The sequence below is a fragment of the Oncorhynchus clarkii genome, chromosome 22 (assembly GCF_045791955.1).
Source record: "Oncorhynchus clarkii lewisi isolate Uvic-CL-2024 chromosome 22, UVic_Ocla_1.0, whole genome shotgun sequence".
In the NCBI taxonomy this organism is placed as follows: domain Eukaryota; kingdom Metazoa; phylum Chordata; class Actinopteri; order Salmoniformes; family Salmonidae; genus Oncorhynchus; species Oncorhynchus clarkii.
Window position 1 is genome coordinate 41,697,473 of NC_092168.1, and position 25,610 is coordinate 41,723,082.

The 25,610-nt window shown below is 42.7% G+C and overlaps 1 protein-coding gene across 2 annotated transcripts in view; it reads right to left on the reverse strand.

Annotated features, from left to right (window-relative positions):
* The window catches only part of LOC139380921 (rho GTPase-activating protein 15-like), a 64,409-nt gene that overhangs the window by 19,620 nt on the left and 19,179 nt on the right, over positions 1-25,610 (reverse strand). Inside the window, exons 6-11 of one of the 2 annotated variants that reach the window (XM_071124088.1) lie at positions 16,323-16,421; positions 15,627-15,795; positions 11,420-11,554; positions 9,485-9,583; positions 7,299-7,376; positions 5,108-5,242 (exon numbers count right to left, since the gene is read on the reverse strand). In XM_071124088.1, coding sequence (XP_070980189.1) covers positions 5,108-5,242; positions 7,299-7,376; positions 9,485-9,583; positions 11,420-11,554; positions 15,627-15,795; positions 16,323-16,421 — 715 coding nt within the window. The remainder of the gene's footprint in view (positions 1-5,107; positions 5,243-7,298; positions 7,377-9,484; positions 9,584-11,419; positions 11,555-15,626; positions 15,796-16,322; positions 16,422-25,610) is intronic. The other variant, XM_071124089.1, reaches the window with a different exon arrangement.

A 25,610-nucleotide genomic window follows, 5' to 3' on the forward strand; every position in this document is an offset into this window, starting at 1 on the left:
GATCCTCAACCCTGGGGCCCCACAAGGGTGCGTTCTGAGCCCTCTCCTGTACTCCCTGTTCACCCACGACTGCGTGGCCACGCACGCCTCCAACTCAATCATCAAGTTTGCGGACGACACAACAGTGGTAGGCTTGATTACCAACAACGACGAGACGGCCTACAGGGAGGAGGTGAGGGCCCTCGGAGTGTGGTGTCAGGAAAATAACCTCACACTCAACGTCAACAAAACTAAGGAGATGATTGTGGACTTCAGGAAACAGCAGAGGGAACACCCCCCTATCCACATCGATGGAACAAGTTTTAAGTTCCTCGGCATACACATCACAGACAAACTGAATTGGTCCACTCACACAGACAGCATTGTGAAGAAGGCGCAGCAGCGCCTCTTCAACCTCAGGAGGCTGAAGAAATTTGGCTTGTCACCAAAAGCACTCACAAACTTCTACAGATGCACAATCGAGAGCATCCTGGCGGGCTGTATCACCGCCTGGTACGGCAACTGCTCCGCCCTCAACCGTAAGGCTCTCCAGAGGGTAGTGAGGTCTGCACAACGCATCACCGGGGGCAAACTACCTGCCCTCCAGGACACCTACACCACCCGATGTCACAGGAAGGCCATAAAGATCATCAAGGACATCAACCACCCGAGCCACTGCCTGTTCACCCCGCTATCATCCAGAAGGCGAGGTCAGTACAGGTGCATCAAAGCTGGGACCGAGAGACTGAAAAACAGCTTCTATCTCAAGGCTATCAGACTGTTAAACAGCCACCACTAACATTGAGTGGCTGCTGCCAACACACTGACACTGACTCAACTCCAGCCACTTTAATAATGGGAATTGATGGGAAATGATGTAAATATATCACTAGCCACTTTAAACAATGCTACCTTATATAATGTTACTTACCCTACATTATTCATCTCATATGCATACGTATATACTGTACTCTATATCATCGACTGTATCCTTATGTAATACATGTATCACTAGCCACTTTAACTATGCCACTTTGTTTACATACTCATCTCATATGTATATACTGTACTCGATACCATCTACTGTATCTGCCTATGCTGCTCTGTACCATCACTCATTCATATATCCTTATGTACATATTCTTTATCCCCTCACACTGTGTACAAGACAGTAGTTTTGGAATTGTTAGTTAGATTACTTGTTGGTTATTACTGCATTGTCGGAACTAGAAGCACAAGCATTTCGCTACACTCGCATTAACATCTGCTAACCATGTGTATGTGACAAATAAAATTTGATTTGATTTGATTTGATTTGATTTGGAACGGTGGTTTCAATTAGAGACCTAGTGATGTGTACTCAAGGCTGCCTAATCAGCCCACCATCCATCCACACATCCATCCATCCACACAGGCCACGGGCCCATAGAATCTCCCCCTAATGTGACCCCATTACAGGACAGGCAATAGGACTAATGATGACAACCCATCTTCATCACCAGAAGACAATCTCCCAGTGTCTCCAAATCCCAGTGTCTCCTAATCCCAGTGTCTCCCAATCCCAGTGTCTCCTAATCCCAGTGTCTCCTAATCCCAGTGTCTCCCAATCCCAGTGTCTCCCAATCCCAGTGTCTCCCAATCCCAGTGTCTCCCAATCCCAGTGTCTCCCAATCCCAGTGTCTCCTAATCCCAGTGTCTCCCAATCCCAGTGTCTCCTAATCCCAGTGTCTCCCAATCCCAGTGTCTCCCAATCCCAGTGTCTCCCAATCCCAGTGTCTCCTAATCCCAGTGTCTCCCAATCCCAGTGTCTCCTAATTCCAGTGTCTCCTAATCCCAGTGTCTCCTAATCCCAGTGTCTCCTAATCCCAGTGTCCTAAATGGGGGATGACGGCGTCAAATAGCTCTGTTTAGTAATAATGGGTTGGCTGCAGATGAGGTCTTGCTCTAATGTTCTGGATAGTTCTACCAGCTCGTTATCTTGGACTACGACAAGGGACAGGTGATTACCATGTGCTGATGCCAAGTTATTTCCCAGTATCTTTGCAATGTAAATGAATGGCATACCTCAATGAATGGCATACGCCTCCATATAGTGGCTAATACATCTATTTAGTTGCCCTCTCACATTAAAACTACATTCATTTAGTGGTGAATCTGTAGTGACCCTGGTCGTTTCATCTCTACGGTGTAGCAGGTTATCCTAATTACACCTCCTGCTATGAAGGGCTTTTTACACTGCTAATTAGTTGTCTAAACGCTGTCTGAGCCTCATCAGCCGTGCTCATGCTCATCTGATTAACTGGATAGAACCACCTTGAGCGTCAGAGGGGATTCTGGTCTACATTCTGGAGCATGTAAATATTTATTGCCAAATTATACCACCACCTTGGGATTGTTTTCACAATCTGTTTTCGGGGGCTTCTAGGGTTGCTAAGTGAATATTTGGCCATGGCATGGGCATTGATAACAGCAGGCACTTTTGTTAAAATGACACACACATAACATATAGGCATTAAATAGGGGAATAATAAAAATCACATATTAAATAAAGCACATTATTCAATATCATCGCCTTATGTTTTGTCCATGGAGCTCAGGCGAGGTGGCATTACAAGGCCCAGGTAGCTTTTCAACCTTTATTGGCATTGTTTACACAAGGTTAAAAGTGGCATCGGTTGGACGGCAGATAGGGTGGAGGCCTGATCATTGGCATGATAGTGGTTAATTCAGAGAGAGTGACTGGACAGATAGAAAAACACAACTTGGTGTACTGTAAATGGACTGAATGATAAAGTGTACATACTGTTCAGCAATGTTCCCTCAAAATGTTTTCATCACTGAGAAAATGTCAGGTCTGCTGGGTGCAAATTTGAGCGATGTGAACATTTACATTTGGGCTGGCAGGGTAGCCTAGTGGTTAGAGCGTTGGACTAGTAACTGGAAGGTTGCAAGTTCAAACCCCCGTGCTGACAAGGTAGGCTGACAAATCTGTCGTTCGGCCCCTGAACAGGCAGTTCAGCCACTGTCATGTTCTTGCCTAGTAAAATAAAGGTAAAATAAAAAACATTTACTGTGAACACTGAGGCTGAGCGATATGAACATTTACTGTGAACACTGAGGCTGAGCGATGTGAACATGTACAGTTACTGTGAACACTGAGGCTGTACAATAGCAGCCTCCAATGAGTGGTGTTCAATGTCCATCCATGACTTTTGAAAAAAAAACATGCAGGTCTTGATATTAACCTGAAAATGTTGTTGTGCTGTTTGATGCAAGAAACCACTTAACTAAATAAAATGCATCATTATTCCCATACCAGCATTAGAGAGAATCAGACACATTATTGGCTACTTAGCTTATTCAAGCCTGTCTCAAAATACAACACTGCCCCCTTTAAGACAAAAAAACAAGCTCTTTACCTGACTCCCTTTTGAAAGATGTCTAGAAATCTACATGTTTTGTGCTCTTGTAGGAAACAATCACTCCCCCATTGCTGACTACAAATGATCTATAACTGGACTAATAACACACTAACTAGTAAAGGATATGAACAACATGTGCACCCGTGGCTACATGCAGCTCTCACGTTGATCTGAAAACAAGCACATCTTGGTTAGGTTGCACCAGTCTGTGTAGAGTACGGACTGAGTCCTGTGTGTCAATGCAATTGAATCCTACTCCGATGCGTTCTGCTTTCAACAAAATCTCTTGCATAGTTGGTTTTGCATACTAAGTCTTGGATAGTTTGTTTTGTTTCGGTGTGTTGCATTGAAAGTAGCTAATATTGCGTTGATTCGATCACAATTCCCACAGTAAAGGGAAACGTTGATCGTGTTGCCTAAGGGGGAAAACTCTAGAAAGTTGAGTGAAGTTCAATCTCGTGCTTCTCTATTTCTCCTCCTCAAGCATTCCCGGGAGAGCTGCGCACTTAGAGGGAACAGAGCTGCGCACTTAGAGGGAACAGAGCTGCACACTTAGAGGGAACAGAAATGCACACTTAGAGGGAACAGAGCTATTCAGTGTCATCTTGATGTTCTTAGATTATGTAACCTAAAGTTTTAACTCTGATGTTGTTTTGCTCTGAGCCGATTTGTGTTTGTGTGTGGTGGAGCGAGTGAAAGTACGACTACACATGACTTAGTGGCAGATCTGATCTTGTGATAGCTTCTGTCTGGACTGCCAGCCCTGGCTGGTTTGGCCTTTAGCTTTCGGAATTCCCCCACTTAGGACCAGGGGATTTCAGGGATGAGAGAGAAAGCGAGAGAGAGAGAGAGAGAGAGAGAGAGAGAGCGAGAGAGAGAGAAAGAGAGAGAGAGAGAGAGAGAGAGAAAGAGAGAGAGAAAGAGAGAGAGAGACCCACATCACCTCACTGTTCAACAGCGACCTATTTTGACTGGACAGATGAAAAGCTGTAGATAAGGTTGCCACCTTTAAGAAACCACTTGGTGTACTGTAAGAGTGAATGATACCGTGTAAATACTGTTCAGCATCATCATAACGTTCTAAAAGGATTTATTCACTGCCTCCAAATTCAACCTACATTTCTAACTCTGATCTTTGCTCTGGGCTCATACCTTGGTGCCAAGTGACCATGTGGAAATATGGCTATTGATTTCACCTCTGTTGTTTTCCAGATAAGCGGAGGAGTTTCAACGTAGCATACCACAGCTCACTCCTCTCTCTCAATGCAATGTTCCATTTAAGTGCTTTATTGGCATGGGAAACATATGTTAACATTGTGAATCTCTCGTCTCTCTCTGAATTAAATGTAGTTTAGTGCTTAACTGAGCGGCCTTGAGGACAACGTTTCTAGAGGCAAATAAAAGCATATGAAGTATAGTATAAACAGGATTTATGTTAACACAACAAAGGACTGTGTGTCACTATGTAAAACCCAGGCTCGCCTACGTATGTCACTGGTTACACAGTTCTGACACAAACAACCATTCATCTAGATCTAGAGATTTTCAATGCAGTCCATATTTTCACTCTTCTTGACCTTAAAATGAAGGTGACAGAGACCTGACTGCAAGTGCATGCCTTGCAAATATGCTTTAAAAAGGAGCTGACACTAAAATGTATGTGCTGATGACAAACAAAAGCAGCCCCAGCTGGCCTGTATACTCACTGATGGCCTCCACAAACAGCTCAAAGAATGGGAAGGGAAACAGCGGCTCTGGCAGCTCCCGAAAAAACATCTTGAGCGCCCCGGTGACAACGTGGATGTCCTCCCATTGGCTGTCGTCCAGGTTAAATTCCACCTCTGGGACATCACCAGGAAGAGATGGGGAGAGAGAGAGGGGGAGAGAGAGGGGGCGTGGAGAGAGAGAGAGAGAGAGAGAGAGAGAGAGACAGAGAGAGAGAGACAGAAAGAGAGGGGGGATATGGAGAGAGAGAGAGAGAGAGTGAGAGAGCGAGAGAGAAAATGTGCAAGAGAGAAAGGGAACAGGAGAGGGGAGAGAGAAGGAACAACACAGCTTTAATTGGGATAATTGGAGAGGTCTAATTACTGTGCTAATGTTTACCTGCTAACAGCGGCGCTCACTAACAGGCTCCCAGCTACCCAGAGATCTGATGAAGCAGAATGTGTCTCTGTTTTAGACTGACAGATACCTTCTGCTGAAATTAGTTATTTCTGAAAACCCTGGGTAGTGACAGAGACATCAGGTGGATACCTGATTCAGAGGCACCCGGCTCAATATGTCACAGGAGGGCAGCAGTAGGCCTATGATCCAAAGCCAAGATGACAGGGCCTGAAGCTCTGAAGACAGTGGAATGGTCACATTATGGTGTATGTTGAAACCGGAAATAAGCCATACTTTATTTCAGGCAACCTTGTCACATGATCAGAATATAGAGCCATGGGATATTTTAATAGAGATAATAATCTTAGAAATATTTCATTAATGTTTTGAAATGTACCTGATTTGCCAAGATGCTCCTAATCTTTCCTCATTCTTTTGGACTGTTGGACTGTTGGACAGTCAGACTCATAGAAAATGACAAAGCAAGTGGGTATGTCTCTCTTTCCCTGGACAGTTTGAGGTATTCACTAGCAGAAAGTCCAGACTTTCAATTACCCAGCCTCTCCAGTGTGTCCACTTGACACATCTGAGTGGATTGTTAAACAGCCCATGGTTGCCTTGTACAAAGACCCACTAGAAAAAGTGAACCTGCTGCGTTCTATATGGTCCTGAAGGACATAGTAGCCTACTACATGGTTGATGCTTTCAACCCACTCTCACTTGAGCTTGTACTGTACTGGCTCTGTACAACTATGGGGGTTGGGAGCACATTCAGGAGACATGGAATGAGTGGGACAGAATGTAGGCACATGGTGTCACTGTGTCAGAATGCTCAGAATGTGCAGAATGTTGGTGATGTCACTCTTCCCACAATGTCCCCGCGTCACAAACCACTTCTTTAATCTGTAGGACTGCAGGGCACAATAAAACATAATGGTGTGTCTAAAGAAGAAAGTTGCTAGCTTTCTTCAAGACATAAAAATACATTCCAGAATGATACATTAGTTTAAAGGTCAACCGGTCTATTCTTCCTTCTCAGAGCTCTGGACAACAACAGACAAACGTTCTCTTGTTGGTTTGATGGAGGAATCCCCCATCAGCCCCTCACAAGGAGACCTTGGATAATTCAGATGAAGTAGGTAGATGTGTTTCACTGGAGGCACAGATCTGACTTGAAGTCTCATGAGGGATGCTTCGTTATCCTTCCGTTTACTCTGAAAGATCCCATTCTTAAGGTGTTTGGGAATCTTTTTTTGCATTTGCAAAAGACAGTCTTGTGATCACTTACTCAGTCAACAAGAATATGTCTCTGCAGTTATTCATCGTTTAGCTGTAAAGTAGAATTACTCAGTAATTACTCAGAATGATCCATGATTTCAGCAGAACACAGTCGTGGTTGTATACATTTTATCACAAAGAACACCTCAATCCAATCCTGTGTGTTCATTGTATGATATCCAACAGAAACTGAACTGTATGAATCCATAATAGGGACAACTATATTAGTTTACTGGGAATGTGGCCGTAATACAAACAACTTAACATACAAACAATCACAAGTGAATCAAACAACAGAACATACCTTGGTCAACAAAGAATCAAGTGAATCAAACAGAACATACCTTGGTCAACCAAGAATCAAGTGAATCAAACAACAGAACATACCTTGGTCAACCAAGAATCAAGTGAATTAAACAACAGAACATACCTTGGTCAACCAAGAATCAAGTGAATTAAACAACAGAACATACCTTGGTCAACCAAGAATCAAGTGAATTAAACAACAGAACATACCTTGGTCAACCAAGAATCGTAACTTCTGGATGGTGGCAAGATTACCACTCACTCTGTAGATGCCATCAGCCTCTAAACCTGGTGGATACAAGATAGACACAAGCCTGTGACATACTACACACTTTGACAAGACCAAGTTTTAATTTGGACCAAGATTAACAAAATTGACCAATTTAGAAAGAAATTCTGGGTTTTTCGATAGATCATTTTAACATTCACTGCAGTGGAATGGATAGTTCACATCATGCCTAGATTAGAGGCTTTGACTTGGACGCAATACGACAAAATCACCAGCACATTTTGAGTCACACTGCCGCTGCCCAGAGGTAGCCGGGGCGACATGTTCCTCTGGTCTTTTCTGTCAGTTGCTCTAATGAATATCCGTCCACATTGCTGAGCATTTGACAGTGGAAGGCGATATACTGTACCGCTGTCACTGGTGGGGTAACTAGAGGATATGGTTGATTTGAAAAAGTAAAGCAGACGTACAAGGTTTCATTCTTTGCAAGGCGTTCTTGTATAATGTCATGGCTATTTTCTGCAGCTCAAATGTTAAAATGTCCAGATGAATTTGACCCCAACGTGTTGGGCCCTTTGTTTACATACAAGGCAGTCAGAAGCTGTTTGCTTGTACTTTTCCTGCTGTATCCAGAGCCTGGCCAAATGTTGCTTGCTTGTGTGTGTGCAGGGCTGGCCCTTGCCACTCTGCAGCCATAGGTGAGACCAAAAACTGGTGCCCCCACAAAACTGGAAATGTCCCAGTAAGAAAAATGACATTTAAAATACATATTTTCCAGACATTAAAGTTAGGTTCATTGTAGGTTCTGAATGAAGGGTGAAAAGGTTTTTTCCGAATGTTTAAAATACATATTTTCCAGGACGTTGGAAAGCCATCTTTTCCCGGAACTTGAAACATATTTATTATCCGGACAAAGAAATCAGGATCAATTTTGGTTCTCAATGAAATGTGAAAATAATTATTTTCCGGATGTTGAAAATACGTATTTTACAGACGTTGAACATTTGTATTTTCCGGATGTTGAAATCAGGCACATTTTTGGTTCTGAATGAAAGTTAAAATATGTCATTTATTGATGTCTATCTTTGGGCCAAATCAAGGCTGGTCCGGGCAAAATGTGAACCAAACATAGATGTCTATGATTGGTACAGAGTTGGTGAATGTCAATCTATCTGGTAAGCCTACCGTTTGTAAAACACCAAAAAAACAAGATGTCCAAAAGACGTCAGCTCTGCTTACTGGGGTGTAACCTACCAAGTCAGCCCGCAATGGAATTGAATGAATGCCCATCCATGTGTTAGGCCCACCCGTTTGTAAAACAGGACATTGAATTGGCTTTATTAGTCCTGATTCCAGTGACTAATCAATTTTTATATTTAAGCTCTGAATATCGGCTACCCAACATTATCAGGAGTTATCCAGAGCCTATTTGCAATGTGTTCACACAGAGGGAAATGCAGAAGATATTGTTTTTCCGCTATGATCAGCTTGTCAAAAATGTGTGGATATAAAATTGAAACCACTGATCATGACAATGGGGTGAAACTCATGGACAAGTTGTGAATGTCCCTTCAATATTTACCTGTCCTGCTTTTAGGATATGTTGTTTGTTAACATGACAGCAAATGTTTTATTCGATTGAGAACCATTTAGGCCAGGCTACTTGATCGGAGAAACCTGCATGATGTTGTCATACAATTTATCTCCAGTCTGTAGGCTACAGAAACGGCCACATACTTTTTCTACTATGTCCTATGTCTGCTACATGATTGATGTACAATTATTTTGTTGGAAAGATGCGTCTCTGCACCCTGTAGAGCCGGCTGGTAATGGACAAGCATAATATTTTGACCTTTGACAAAGTGCCCATTGCTTATTAAAGGGTGGCATCAGCACTCACCAAAAAATATAATTATGCCACTGGTTGAGAGGAATTGTCATTGTTTTGGGGCAGAATTAAGTGAGGCTTGATATGTTGTTGTGCGTCTTGGTCAGTGTAGCTCAGAAAACGCCTCCCTCGTCAATCTTCCACCATAGGCAGTCGCCTAATCCTGCCTAATGAGCGGGCCGTCCGTGTGTGTCTGTGTATGTGTGTGTGTAAGTAGTTAAATTATTTCCCATACACAAAGTACTTACTTTCAACATATTTTTTCAGAAAAGTACATACCTCTTTTTTCAACAGCCTCCACACACTGCCTGACGAAATTTGGCACAGTGGTCCCTTCCCGCTCACAAAGTGCTAACAAGGGACACCCAAACACTCGATCTGTGAAGAAAAAACACATGGTTTATTCAGGAAAAAAACACCATTCCCCAGAACTACTGAATTAAAGCTACAGTGTAAACAGTATTGAAATGAGCGATAACTGTCCCTTGATCATTGTCATTAGGTTGAGGGATAGGTTATTAATTCATAGCATTGCTCTTGACTCTTACTGCCCTTGTTCTCCTCTGATGGCTGTTTCCACAACAGTGTTGATAACAGTACATAGGTTCCACGGCTACACTGGTAAAGGATAATCAAACTAATGGTTAACCACACACAGCATTTAATTACTAAGTAAAACATTTTCCCATGAACACTGAGTCACCCAGGCAGCTTTGCTCCAATCAGATAGAGAGGGGGGCCACATTATCTTTGCTCCAATCAGACAGAGAGGGGGACTACATTATCTTTGCTCCAATCAGACGGAGAGGGGGACCACATTATCTTTGCTCCAATCGGACAGAGAGTGGGGCCACATTATCTTTGCTCAAATCGGACAGAGTGGGGCCACATTATCTTTGCTCCAATCAGACGGATAGGGGGACCACATTCTCTTTGCTCCAATCAAACGGAGAGGTGGGCCACATTCTCTTTGCTCCAATCAGACGGAGAGGGGGACCACATTCTCTTTGCTCCAATCAGACGGAGAGGCGGGCCACACTATCTTGGGCTCCAATCAGACGGTTCATTACTCTGCTTTTGTCCATTCAAATATACTGACCTGTCCCTACTGGCAAAATACTCAGGCGTTTGTGGTCACTAACTTTGGTCAGTTCATCTCCAGTAGACGCCATATAGGGTTAGCAAAGCATACCTCATCAAACATAGACTGGTATTCAAGCTGACAGTGCACAGAGGTACACTCTTTCACTCATCAACTGGCTTATGTTACTGAACAGTGCTGTCTCTCTAGCACTGGGCAACATCAAAGATAACCCTCTGTTGTTTATACACTGGAGGGGAGGGTTCGATAAATACAGAAATGACTGCGAGCACCTTTGTATACAAAATCCACTTCCTGGCGCTCAGCGGATAAGCATGGGACATGATGAGGGGGAGGGGAAGGGGGCCAGAGAAATGGAGCAAAATTACCACTCCTAAAGGAATTCAAATAACCCTCACATTGCATGGATTTAATTTGCATTCTGAAGTACGATAGGAAAGAGGGGGATGGAGGGAAGGGGGGCCTGATTTGAGGAAACACTCTCTGAAGTGTCGTTCTCTTCAGCCCTGACAAAAAGGACAGTCTGAGGGGCACCTGCCCCAAGTATTTAATTTATTCCGTCAATAATGTCCTCTCCCTTTGATCAAGGGTTTGTCCCATAGACACCACATTAAAGGGTCTCCTTGAATCTGGGAGAAATTCCAAATACTGTTATCTTCTTCTAAGGATTGCAAATGTGTTTAAATAATGCCTTAACAGTGTATTATCCTTCAACCGTGGGCTCAATAAATGAGTTCCCCTTGAGAGAAATGGATTATGTGGTTATGTGATTTATGTAGATTGGTGTGTCGTTGTTTTATTTTCAAATAAAATCCATTCAGTATAATTGTATCAATCTCTGTTGTACGGGGACAAGAGACGTTTTCAAATCAGTGAAATAACTCACTATCTTCACTAGTTATTCTATAGTTATAAATAATGATCAATTCAATTGTGACGTCACATCGAGGAATGCACAGCTACAGTTCAGTCTCCTCTTTCTGATTGAAGCGTAGTCCAAATTGAAAGAAGATAGTCAAAATGTGCAATACATTTTGAAAGATTTATGTTCCTCACAACATGTGTTGTGTGGTGGAAAAGAATCAACGTATCCTGGCAGAATACTCTTATACCTTTGATGATGCCTTTCTCCTGTAGAGTCTTCATAGAGGGCCGTCTTGTGATGAACTTTTTGAGTCTGTTCTTCACCCCATTCTTATCAGCACTGTCCGACATGCTGTAGGTGAGCTTGGAAGACTTGAACACTTCTCAAGAACACACAGAGAAAGAGACACACTGTTAAATGAAGTGAAAAGGAACGCTATGGTGTTATGTTTGTCTATAGAAAGGCTCAGTAGGCTAATATAGGCTTTTAGGCTCAGTAGGCTTTTAAAAATCCACCTTTCCAGAAACAAGTCTCTCACCGTTGCCGCTTGCTATAGACCACCCTCTGCCCCCAGCTGTGCCCTGGACACCATATGTGAATTGATTGCCCCCCATCTATCTTCAGCGCTTGTGTTGTTAGGTGACCTTAACTGAGACATGCTTAACACCCCTGCCATCCTACAATCTAAGCTTGACGCCCTCAATCTCACACAAATGATCAATGAACCTACCAGGTACAACCCCAAATCAGTAAACACAGGCACCCTCATAGATATCATCCTAACCAACGTGCCCTCCAAATACACCTCTGCTGTCTTCAACCAGGATCTCAGCGATCACTGCCTCATTGCCTGCGTCCGTAATGGGTCTGCGGTCAAATGACCACCCCTCATCACTGTCAAACGCTCCCTAAAACCTTTCAGTGAGCAGGCCTTTTAATCGACCTGGCTAAGGTGCCCTGGAATGATATTGACCTCATTCCATCAGTAGAGGATGCCTGGTTATTCTTTAAAAGTGCTTTCCTCACCATCTTAAATAAGCATGCCCCATTCAAAAAATGAATAACCAGGAACAGATATAGCCCTTGGTTCACTCCAGACCTGACTGCCCTTGACCAGCACAAAAACATCCTGTGGTGTACTGCATTAGCATCAAATAGCCATCCTCGATATGCAACTTTTCAGGGACGTTAGGAACCAATATTCACAGGCAGTTAGGAAAGAAAAGGCTAGCTTTTTCAAACAGAAATGTGCATCCTTTAGCACAAACTCCAAAACGTTCTAGGACACTGTAAAGTCCATGGGGAATAAGAGCACCTCCTCCCAGCTGCCCACTGCACTGAGGCTAGGAAACACTGTCACCACTGATAAATCCACCATAATTGAGATTTTCAATAAGCATTTTTCTACGGCTGGCCATGCTTTCCACCTGGCTACCCCTACCATAGTCAACTGCCCTGCGCCCCCCACAGCAACATGGCCAAGCCTTCCCCACTTCTCCTTAACCCAAATCCCGATAGCTGATGTTCTGAAAGAGCTGCAAAATCTGGACCCCTACAAATCAGCCAGGCTAGACAATCTGGACCCTCTCCTTCTAAAGTTATCAGCCAAAATTGTTCCAACCCCTGTTACTAGCCTGTTCAACCTCTCTTTCGTATCATCTGAGATCCTCAAAGATTGGAAAGCTGCCGCTGTCATTCCCCTCTTCAAAGGGGGAGACACTCTAGACCCAAACTGCTAAACACCTATATCTATCCTACCCTGCCTTTCTTAGGTCTTTGAAAGCCAAGTTAACAAACAGATCACTGACCATTTCGAATCTCACCGTACCTTCTCCGCTATGCAATCTGGTTTCCGAGCTGGTAATGGGTGCACCTCAGCCACGCTCAAGGTCCTAAACGATATCATAACTGCCATCGATAAGAGACAATACTATGTAGCTGTATTCATCGACCTGGCCAAGGCTTTCGACTCTGTTGTTTACCACATTCTTATCGGCAGACTCAACAGCCTTGGTTTCTCAAATGACTGCCTCGCCTGGTTCACCAACTACTTCTCAGACAGAGTTCAGTGTGTCAAATCGGAGGGCCTGTTGTCCAGACCTCTGGCAGTCTCTATGGGGATGCCACAGGGTTCAATTCTCGGGCCGACTCTTTTCTCTGTGTACATCAATGATGTTGCTCTTGCTGCTGGTGATTCTGTGATTCACCTCTACACAGACGACACCATTCTGTATACTTCTAGCCCTTCTTTGGACACTGTGTTAAGTAACCCCCAGACGAGCTTCAATGCCATACAACTCTCTGTCCATGGAACGCAAACTGCCCTGAAATGCAAATAAAACTAAAAGCATGCTCTTCAACCGACCACTACTCTGGACGGTTCTGACTTAGAATATGTGGACATCTACAAATACCTAGGTGTCTGGTTAGACTGTAAACTCTCCTTCCAGACTCATATTAGGCATCTCTAATACAAAATTGCATCTAGAATCGGCTTCCTACTTCGCAACAAAGCATCCTTCACTCATGCTGCCAAACATACCCTCGTAAAACTGACTATCCTACCGATCCTTGACTTCGGCGATTTCGTTCACAAAATAGCCTCCAACACTCTACTCAGCAAATTGGATGCAGTCTATCACAATGCCATCCGTTTTACCATATACTACCCACCACTGCGACCTGTATGCTCTCGTTGGCTGGCCCTCGCTTCATATTTGTTGCCAAACCCACTGGCTCCAGGTCATCCATAAGTCTTTGCTATGTAAAGCCCTGCCTTATCTCAGCTCACTGGTCACCATAGCAGCACCCATTGCACGCGCTCCAGCAGGTATATCTCACTGGTCACTCCCAAAGCCTTCTTTGGCCGCATTTCCTTCCAGTTCTCTGCTGCCAATGACTGGAACTAATTGCAAAAATCACTGAAGCTGGAGACTCATATCTCCCTCACTAACTTTAAACACCAGCTGTTAGTGCAGCTCACAGATAACTGCACCTGTACATAGCTCATCTGTAAATAGCCCATCCAACTACCTCATCCCCATATTGTTATTTATAAAAATAAAAATAAATGCACCCCAGTATCTCTACTTGCACATTCATCTTCTGCACATCGATCACTCCAGTGTTTAATTGCCAAATTGTAATAATTTTACCCTATGGCCTATTTATTGCCTTACCTCCCTTGTCTTACCTCATTTGCACACACTGTATATAGACTTTTTTTACTGTATTATTGACTGTACGTTTGTTAATAGCTCTGTGTTGTTGTTTGTGTCACACTGCTGTGCTTTATCTTGGCCAGGTTGTAGTTGTAAATGAGAACTTGTTCTCAACTTGCCTACCTGGTTAAATAAAGGTGATATAAATAAAATAAGTATAAAAATATGCCTCTACAATGCTACAGCCTAAGTTGATATAACGCTTCACCTCATCTCTCTACCTGACCCTCGCTCTTCCTCTCTCCTTAGGTTCCCACTGTTATTATCCTTCCAGGAGTCTCTCACATGGCTGTCTTTTTCTAGTTTTTACTCCAATTGAACTTTTCCATGTCTAAAGGAAGTCCAGACACTGCTTGTCAATCTAACAAAAGGCTTTGTTTATGGACTAGCTTTGTCTATGGACTAGCTTTGTCTATTGACTAGCTAGCTTTGTCTATGGACTAACTTTGTATGGACTAGCTTTGTCTATGGACTAGCTTTGTCTATGGACTAGCTTTGTCTATGGACTAGCTTTGTCTATGGACTAGCTAGCTTTGTCTATGGACTAACTTTGTCTATGGACTAGCTTTGTCTATGGACTAGCTTTGTCTATGGACTAGCTTTGTCTATGGACTAACTTTGTCTATGGACTAGCTTTGTCTATGGACTAACTTTGTCTATGGACTAGCTTTGTTTATGGACTAGCCTTGTTTATGGACTAGCTTTGTCATCCAAGAAACACGTTTGAGATATGTCTTATAGTACATTTTGGAGTACACGGAGATGCAAAGCAAAATATATTGTTGTCAAGTGATTATTTCAAATTTCCGTGCCATTGGAACACAGGAGTGATGGTTACTGATAATGGGCCTCTGTACACCTATGTGGATATTACATAATAAATCTGCAGTTTCCAGCTACAATTGTCATTTACAACATTAACAATGTCTACACTGTATTTCTGATTAATTTGATGTTACTTTAATGGACAAAAAATGTGCTTTTCTTTCAAAAACAAGAACATTTCTAAGTGACCCCAAACTTTTGAACGGTAGTGTATATTATGCAAATGTACGAGCAACCACTTCCTTAGAAAAAGCTATTCTGAGTCATTGAATGCCTGCAGTAGCACAGAGAAGAGACAACTTTTAATCAGCATACTTTTGTGAGTTCAAGCTTGTACCAACAACACATGAAGAACTGTTTTGAATAAGCAACTGTAGTAGAACTAGCTAGTCATTGGAGACAACTTACTGAGTGAGCGTCTGTGTTCAGGTTTGGGTTCCTTTGTGCAGAGGGACTCCGGTGAAGGTCTTGGCAGTGACAGGGTCTTGCTCGGAAACCCATGTCTAGGCAGGTACTCTGTGCTGTTTGCCCTTCGTATGCCAGGCTTATCAGAGGCCTTCCCAGCAGCTCCTTTAGACTAGAACAGAAAGGAGGTTAAAACATTTCAGTCCAAAGGTCACTGGCTTCACATCTCTTTACTATCACTCATTATTCATTATAAACTGGGTGGTTCGAGTCCTGAATGTTGATTGGCTGACAGCTCTAATTACGTTGGTAACCAGTTTAATAATAGCAATAAGGCACCTCGTGGTTTGTGGTATATGGCCAATATACCACGACTAAGGGCTGTATCCAGGCACTTCGTGTTGTGTCGTGCATAAGGAACTGCCCTTAGCCATATACTGTACCACACTCACTCGTGTATTATTGCTTAAGTATAGCATGTCAATGTGATTATTTGCACTATGTGGAAACATAAAATCATACGTTTGACCTGGAGTCAATGATTTAGGGAATTGTTTTACTTTCATTTTGGTTAGCATGGTATGACTAAACAGTGTTCTGAATGATTTATAGTCATCGTTTCAATGTCCGAAATCATAAAGACTTCAGAAATGTCATAACTTCAGTCTATAAGTCTATAAGAAACAGCAAACTGCTTACCAAATAGTCAGCTGTCCTTTTAATAGCGTCATGCCATTTAGAAATAGTGTGGTAATTGTCAGCCTGGAGAAGGAACTCACTGCCGGAGCTGGTTGTTATCTGGAACAAAGGTTCAAATTGACTTAAATAAAAAGGTACAACAATTAACGAGTCTTTTTCTAATGTATTCCCATGAAGTGGAGCATAATGCAAACCGAATGGCATACGTTCAAATTCGTAATACCCTAAACTAACAATACGTATTTACATTTGAATTACATTTAAATGACACCCACTGATCGACGTGATTTGGTAAGAATGTGCTCACTCCAGCATCAGCAGCCCTTGATCCGCATTCCTTTGGTCTGCTGAGAGTCTTATCAGTGACGTGCCTGTTAATGTATCTGTGTCTGTGTGACATCAAGCTCACGTTGTGCATGGTGTGTGTGTGTGTGTGTGTGTGTGTGTGTGTGTGTGCCACAAGAAAAGACAAATGCAGACTGTCTTCTCAGAGGGGAAAACATAATTAGCGTGATACTTGTCATCTTAATATCGGGCCTGTTCTGCATTTCTCCAACAGTGCAGTAACAGCATTTGGCGCCGTCAAACAGAATAACTGTAACCATGACGACATCGTGGTTTTGAACTTAAAAAAAAAATGTTTGCTCATCTTTTGCAACTGACATGGTCAAATGAGCAGATATGGTATCTCATACCATACAAAATGATGAAACTGTTATCTTTGCAGTCATCTTCCTAAATTAACCATTCATGTTCACAATGGAAATATCCTTTAGTGCATATGTTCTCTAACCTTGTTGATGGCCAAATTAGACAACATGTTTTAAATCGGTCAAAGCGTTTGTCTACAATGGGAGTTTTTGATATTGTACTACAGTATATTTAGTCTTTGGTCACATTGGGATTACTGTTTTTAAACAAATTTCATAAATCAAGTCCTGTGAATACATGTTCAAATTATTTATATTCGTTGCGTACGCACAAAATATGCCCCAAGGCATGCGTGCACCAGTTGTCATGCACCAGTTGTCATGCACAGTTGGCTTTTACCAAAAACTTTACTTTTTTTTGTTGCACCAGTACAACCCACAGTTGAGCTCAGCTCAACACTGATTGGCTAATTATTATTTTTTTATGAAAGGAGGCCAAATGCCTGCTGGCATTAATCAATCAACATTTTATACTCTTGTTTCAGACAGCATCAGATACATGGGCTACACATACTGAGACAGAGGAGAGCTGTTTCCATGTCCAGACAGCATCAGATACATGGGCTACACATACTGAGACAGAGGAGAGCTGTTTCCCTGTCCAGACAGCATCAGATACATGGGCTACACATACTGAGACAGAGGAGAGCTGTTTCCCTGTCCAGACAGCATCAGATACATGGGCTACACATACTGAGACAGATGAGAGCTGTTTCCCTGTCCAGACAGCATCAGATACATGGGCTACCCATACTGAGACAGAGGGGAGCTGTTTCCCTGTCCAGACAGCATCAGATACATGGGCTACACATACTGAGACAGATGAGAGCTGTTTCCCTGTCCAGACAGCATCAGATACATGGGCTACACATACTGAGACAGAGGGGAGCTGTTTCCTTCGCTCTGATGATTTCTCAGGTGAGATTCAGCCACTGGCAAATTGACATAAAATTATGAAAACATATTTGGGGAAGCCTGGCTAGTATCCTAGTATCCTAGTAGACGACAGGGTGTGCGGTTTATACCATACAGTAGAATTGAACAGGCGAACAGAACATAATTTGCATTGAAGTGTGTAGGATACCTCTGTAAGTAGTGCTACTGTAGTTTTCATCAGAGTATATCATGTTTCAGAATTCGTGGGTTTAGGTTCGGGAAAAAGTGAATGCAAAACATTATTGCATTCAAACAATCTGTTGAGGTGTCACTGTTTTTGTCTTTTAGAAACTGTCAGAAACAGCAAATGTTCCGGCAAAAGAAAACCTTCTGCCAACACCTCCAAAGACATTTGATGAAGTTCCCCATTGCTATTTTCTTTAGAAACTGCCTAGTTCCAATACTTACATTGTATACAGAAAATAAGGTTGTTATTGTCACTTCACACACACACACACACACACACACACACACACACACACACACACATACACACCCTGAGAAATGCAGTAGGAGCAAATTCAATGGAGTCATTTTTTCAGCTTCTTTACTCTTTCTCAAATCATAATAATTGTCTGGACCAATATATACATATAAAAATAATATTTAAATTAATCCACTCACACACTCCTACAGTATGTTAAACAGCATAAAAAATAAGCAAATCCAATGTAAGTCAATGGAGATGGCCTGCTTACAACATTCTCCCTCTTTCTCTCCCTCTCGCACAAGCACACGTGTGAAAAACATAACACAGACATCAATGCATGTGTGTGTGTGTGTGTGTGTATGTCTGTGGTATGTGTGTGCAGATAGGTTGTTATTCTACATGGACCTTCAAAGTTTGGGACTATTGTGGAGCTGACTTTTCTGACTTCATTACAAAGCGTCAAGAACTGTTAAGCAGCATTACTTTGGGATGCCAGATAAAAGCGGGGAAATGGTTACGGGCCCAATCCTTGTCAGAGTGAGTTTGCCACCCCTCTCTTCTTGGGTTACAAGCATCTGAACAAGCATGTTTGCTCTGGAACAGTGTTTTTCCTGGAGGCGGCCCCTCGATGTGTCAGTAATAGCCTCTGCAATCACACTGCTGCATTGTGGGGAATGGGTTACGGAGAGGCTCACTGGTGAATCTGAAAGTTCTTTCAAAACAACCAAACACACACACCATAGTCTCTGAGCATATTGTTTTCTGTTCTCTAAAGTAACTTATTTGTAATCAGATACACAATACATGTATTTATATCCTAGAAATAACAGCACTGGTCTGTGGTGTTTAATCACCTCTTCTCCCCATGATCATAATGGACTTGGATAGGTGGTTTCATAACCTCAGTTTGATGTCTTTGCATGAATGTTGCATTAGTTACAGTCTGTTCCCCTTATAAATGTTATATGGTGGACAACACACTGAGCTCCCTCTCTTTTCCCACAGGGGAAAGAGCTAGCTAGGATTTAATATATTTATGTTTCATTTTGCCATTCACAGCTTCTCATAATTGTAAAATGATGGCAGAAAGGATATACATCAGTATGTCAAAGCTCTGGGACTTCCAATCACAAATCGAACCAAGGTCTGTAGTGATGCCTCTAGCACTGAGATGCAGCACCTTAGACCACTGAGCAAGGGTCTGTAGTGACGCTTATAGCACTGAGATGCAGCGCCTTAGACCGCTGAGCCAGGGTCTGTAGTGACGCCTCTAGCACTGCGATGCAGTGCCTTAGACCTCTGAACCAGGGTCTGTAGTGATGCCTCTAGCACTGAGATGCAGCGCCTTAGACTGCTGAGCCAGGGTCTGTAGTGATGCCTATAGCACTGCGATACAGTGCCTTAGACCGCTGAACCAGGGTCTGTAGTGATGCCTCAATCACTGAGATGCAGTGCCTTAGACCGCTGCACCACTCGGGAGCCCTTACTCTCCACCTTTCACATACAGTGCCTTGCAAAAGTATTCATCCCCTTGGCATTTTTCCTATTTTGTTGCATTACAACCTGTAATTGAAATAGATTTTTATTTGGATGTAATGGACATACAGAAAGTAGTCCAAATTGGTGAAGTGAAATGAAACAATAACTTGTCTCAAAAACTGAAAAATAAAAAAACTGAAAAGTGGTGGGTGCATATGTATTCACCCCCTTCGCTATAAAGCCCCTAAATAAGATCTGGTGCAACCAATTACCTTTAGAAGTCATATAATTAGTTAAATAAAGTCCACCTGTGTGCAATCTAAGTGTCACATGATCTGTCACATGATCTCAGTATATATACACCTGTTCTGAAAGGCCCCAGAGTCTGCCACACCACTAAGCAAGGGGCACCACCAAGCAAGCGACACCATGAAGACCAAGGAGCACTCCAAACAGGTCAGGGACAAAGTTGTGGAGAAGTACAGATCAAGGTTGGGTTATAAAAAAATATCACAAACTTTGAACATCCCACGGAGCACCATTAAATCCGTTATTAAAAAAATTGAAATAACATGGCACCACCACAAACCTGCCAAGAGAGGGCTGCCCTTCAAAACTCACAGACCAGGCAAGGAGGGCATTATTCAGAGAGGCAACAAAGAAACCAAAGATAACCCTGAAGGAGCTGCAAAGTTCCACAGCGGAGATTGGAGAATCTGTCCATTGGACCATTTTAAGTCGTACACCCCAAAAAGCTGGGCTTTATGGAAGAGTGGCCAGAAAAGGCCATTGCTTAAAGAAGAAATAAGCAAACACGTTTGGTGTTCGCCAAAAGGTATGTGGGAGACTCCCCAAACATATGGAAGAAGGTACTCTTGTCAGATGAGAATAAAATTGAGCTTTTTGGCCATCAAGGAAAAAGCTATGACTGGTGCAAACCCAACACCTCCATCACCCCCCCGAGAACACCATCCCCACAGCATGATGCTGCCACCACCATGCTTCACTGTGGGGATGTTTTTCATCGACTGGGACTGGGAAACTGGTCAGAATTGAAGGAATGATGGGTGGTGCTAAATACAGGGAAATTCTTGAGGGAATCCTGTTTCAGTCTTCCAGAGATTTAAGCTGGGACGGAGGTTCACCTTCCAGCAGGACAATGATTCTAAGCATACTGCTAAAGCAACACTCGAGTGGTTTAAGGAGAAACATTTACAGTAAATGTCTTGAAATGGCCTAGTCAAAGCCCAGACCTAAATCCAATTGAGAATCTGTACACCAGCAGAACCCAACCAACTTGAAGAAGCTGGAGCAGTTTTGCCTTGAAGAATGGGCAAAAATCTCAGTGGCTAGATGTGCCAAGCTTATAGAGACATACCCCAAGAGTCTTGCAGCTGTAATTGCTGCATAAGGTGGCTCTACAAAGTATTGACTTTGGGGGGGGGGGTGAATAATTATGCACACTAAATTTTTCTGTATTTTTGTCTTATTTCTTGTTTGTTTCACAATAAAAAAATATTTTGCATCTTCAAAGTGGTAGGCATGTTGTGTAAATCAAATGATACAAACCCCCCAAAAATGTATTTTAATTCCAGGTTGTAAGGCAACAAAATAGGAAAAATGCCAAGAGGGGGTGAATACTTTTGCAAGCCACTGTAAATCATTGATTTCGTAGGGAGATTTGGACAGATTTTTTTGAATTATGTGCATGGATGTCAAATTAAAATCCTAGGCCTTGAAAGAGGAAACCAATTTTAGTGAACGTTTACTATCTGCTCCCTCCAACTTGTAATCTCTGATGAAGTGCAATGAGTCCATATCATGGTGACGCTGGCCTACAATCCTCTTCGCATTGGGGTTTAAGACTCAGGATTTAACGTGTAGTCTGTGGGATCCTCATACAGAAAAGCATCCTGAACATTATGTCCTTTTCTTCTGTCATCTTAGAAACGGAAGCCTTTTATTGAAATGTCTGGCTTACACCAAAGTCTATCTGACTTCCTGAGAAGACAGACTCTTCCCTCTGAAGTTTAATCAAAAAGGGAGAGCAAACTGGTTAAAAATATATCAAACACATTTTTTTTTAGGAGCTGCACGGTCAAAGATGCATGAAAGATTATCTGAAGCAGCGAGGAGACATGACGGCAGGCTCCCTGTCTATTCCTTCTGTTCATGAAAAATGGAGATAAGCTCCTTTAACTAAACAGGGCCCTGACCAGCCTCCATGTTCACACGTCAGCTGTCCTAATCTGAGACGACACAAAGGTACAGTAGGGCACCACCTCTCTGTCATCAGGCTCATATTGAGCTGTAGGTTCGCTGGGACGCAAACTCATTAATACGCCTTGATATTATTCTAATCCTGACGTGCGCCGGGGCTCCTGAACTAAGGGTTTGGAGATTTTAATTATCATGGTCTTTTTATTGTCAGGCAAATGTTTTACAGGAGATGCTAATCTACATGAAAGCAGATCCCCAAACAGCTCCTTATATCAATGTGCCAGCTAGAGAACACTACAGACTGTGATGGAGGTGCCTGCTAGAGAACACTACAGACTGTGATGGAGGTGCCGGCTAGAGAACACTACAGACAGTGTTGGAGGTGCCGGCTAGAGAACACTACAGACAGTGTTGGAGGTGCCTGCTAGAGAACACTACAGACAGTGTTGGAGGTGCCTGCTAGAGAACACTACAGACAGTGTTTGAGGTGCCTGCTAGAGAACACTACAGACAGTGTTGGAGGTGCCGGCTAGGGAACACTACAGACAGTGTTGGAGATGCCGGCTAGAGAACACGACAGACAGTGTTGGAGGTGCCGGCTAGAGAACACTACAGACAGTGTTGGAGGTGCCGGCTAGAGAACACTACAGACAGTGTTGGAGGTGGCGGCTAGAGAACACTATAGACTGTGTCGGATGTGTCGGCTAGAGAACACTACAGACTGTGTCGGAGGTGTCGGCTAGAGAACACTACAGACAGTGTTGGAGATGCAGGCTAGAGAACACTACAGACAGTGTTGGAGGTGCCTGCTAGAGAACACTACAGACAGTGTTGGAGGTGCCTGCTAGAGAACACTACAGACTGTGTTGGAGGTGCCAGCTAGAGAACACTACAGACAGTGTTGGAGGTGCCTGCTAGAGAACACTACAGACAGTGTTGGAGGTGCCAGCTAGAGAACACTACAGACAGTGTTGGAGGTGCCAGCTAGAGAACACTACAGACAGTGTTGGAGGTGCCAGGTAGAGAACACTACAGACAGTGTTGGAGGTGCCGGCTAGAGAACACTACAGACAGTGTTGGAGGTGCCGGCTAGAGAACACTACAGACAGTGTTGGAGGTGCCTGCTAGAGAACACTACAGACTGTGTTGGAGGTGCCTGCTAGAGAACACTACAGACAGTGTTGGAGGTGCCTGCTAGAGAACACTACAGACAGTGTTGGAGGTGCCTGCTAGAGAACACTACAGACTGTGTTGGAGGTGCCAGCTAGAGAACACTACAGACAGTGTTGGAGGTGCCTGCTAGAGAACACTACAGACTGTGTTGGAGGTGCAGGCTAATGAAAGGTCTCCACAGTCAAACAAAACCATTGGCAAACATATTCATTGGTAAATTACAGACTACGGCAAATAAAACATTAATTGTATAGTTTATGCCCGCCAAATAACAATGATCTTCATAACAAACAGACCAATAGTTTCATTTGACTGCATGACTGCTATTAAAATGTGAGGTATTATAGTAGATAATAAGTTTTGACAATGCAATGGAAAACTGAGCCAATGATGTTCATTTCACAGTACAACAACTGCATATAAAGAGTATGACTTCTATTCAGAGAATATATTATATATAGAATATATTCAGCTCCTTGTAACTAAACAAGTCAAAGCTTTCCTGTGCATTTTGACTAAGTGAAATGTAGTGCAATGTAATGTTTTACTTTTAGAAATGAAAAAGAATAGGAAATACATGTTTATTTTTGATCACATTTCTTAATAAAGAGGGTGTTGAATGTCTGGGCTTCCTTTCGACTGGAGCCATTAATATTTAAATATGTACAGCGGAGGAGAGAGGAGACTGCCATTTGTGCCTTTACATTTGCATGTGGCTTTTAAATTAAACATTAATTATGGCTCCTCATAAAGGAACAATGCAACTTTGAAGCATTCTATTTTGCCAAGTTAATTATTTCCAATTTGCAACAAAATATTTGTAGATGTGTCAAAACTGCAACGATATAGTTCACAGAAATATAAGTTCTTACAATAACAGAGGAAATCTCTGTGTTGGTACTTCTTCTTCAGGTCTGACCTGAGCAGAATGTTAATGCCGTAATGTACTGCTGAGTTATTGAAGGCCAAGGTGACAGTTGTGATGAGGATGTTCCATTATTTGCTAGAAATTGTAATTAATACCCACAATTCATCACCCACAAATGTCTCTGTTCACTTCTCTTTGCTCCATGACCCGAATGTATTGCGATGCTTCATCTCCCCACAAAGGAAAGGTATAACATTGTGTGATGTATATCTGGCTAGAATGAAGTCCTATGGTTTAACTGAACTGACGTTTATTTCTAAATTGAATCTCCAAGGCAATCTGCTGTTGGAGGTTTAAATCCTTCCACCGTTCTGGCGCTTAACACACACTATACTTTCACTGTTTCTCTGAAAAAAACAAATTAATGCCCACTTCAATGTAAGCAGCTTTGAGGATGAAGGGCCACACCACAAGAGAACTCCCAGAGAGAAACTGTCATTTCAACAGATTAAGTCCCCAGAGACTCACTTCAAAGGGAACATTACGAAGGTAACTTACAACAGCACAGTCACCTAAAAGCAATGCTGATGCAATACTTTTATTTCATTTATTTAACCAGGTATGTCAGTTAGGAACAAATTCTTATTTACAATGATAAAGGGGCCTACCCCGGCCAAACCTTCCCCTTAACACGGACGAAGCTGGGTCAATTGTGTACCACCCTATAGGACTTCCGATCTTGGGCAGTTGTGATACAGCTGGGGGGGGACCAGATGATGGACTGACATGGTGAGTCTTGTAGGGGTCAAGACTCAGATGACAGCTAGTGTTTCAATGTTAATCTGGGACTGTTGTGATTCTGTTGTCATAAAGTATGCTATCCATACCTTTAAAAAGACAGAAAAGTTCTACCAGAACACGGAGTGACAAACCGACATGCCTTCATCTCATAGCAAAACAAAATAAAAGCCTATTATTTGAATAGATTGATGTACAATAATACCACTTCCCTACTTAAAGCCTTAAAGAGTTAGCCATCCTCCTAGACCATTAACCATAACACTAATCACAAAGTCACTCCCAAGCATATCAACCCCTGTGCAGTGTGTGAAACGCTGCTTACTGTATGATAACACTGTTCAACAGCTCCAGACTCCCGCAGCTCTGTGACACCGCGGAGACATGCATCGCTACAATATGGTGAATGTCTTGGTGGTAAAGTCTCTGCCCTCCAGCCGGAAGCACAAGAGAACAAGAGGGAGGTGGATGAAGGAATATGAGAGGTGAATGAAATGGTCTGGATATTGATATTTTCCCCCGACTAACTTTCCCATTAACATTCTAGAATAGGCTGGATTTTTTTTAAATAAATGACTAGTTGTTGGCTGATGCCCACTATCATCAACACTATGTAAGGTAGGAGCTTCCTATTGGGTTTAAACACAGGTCATAGGTGCTAGACCTCACTGAAG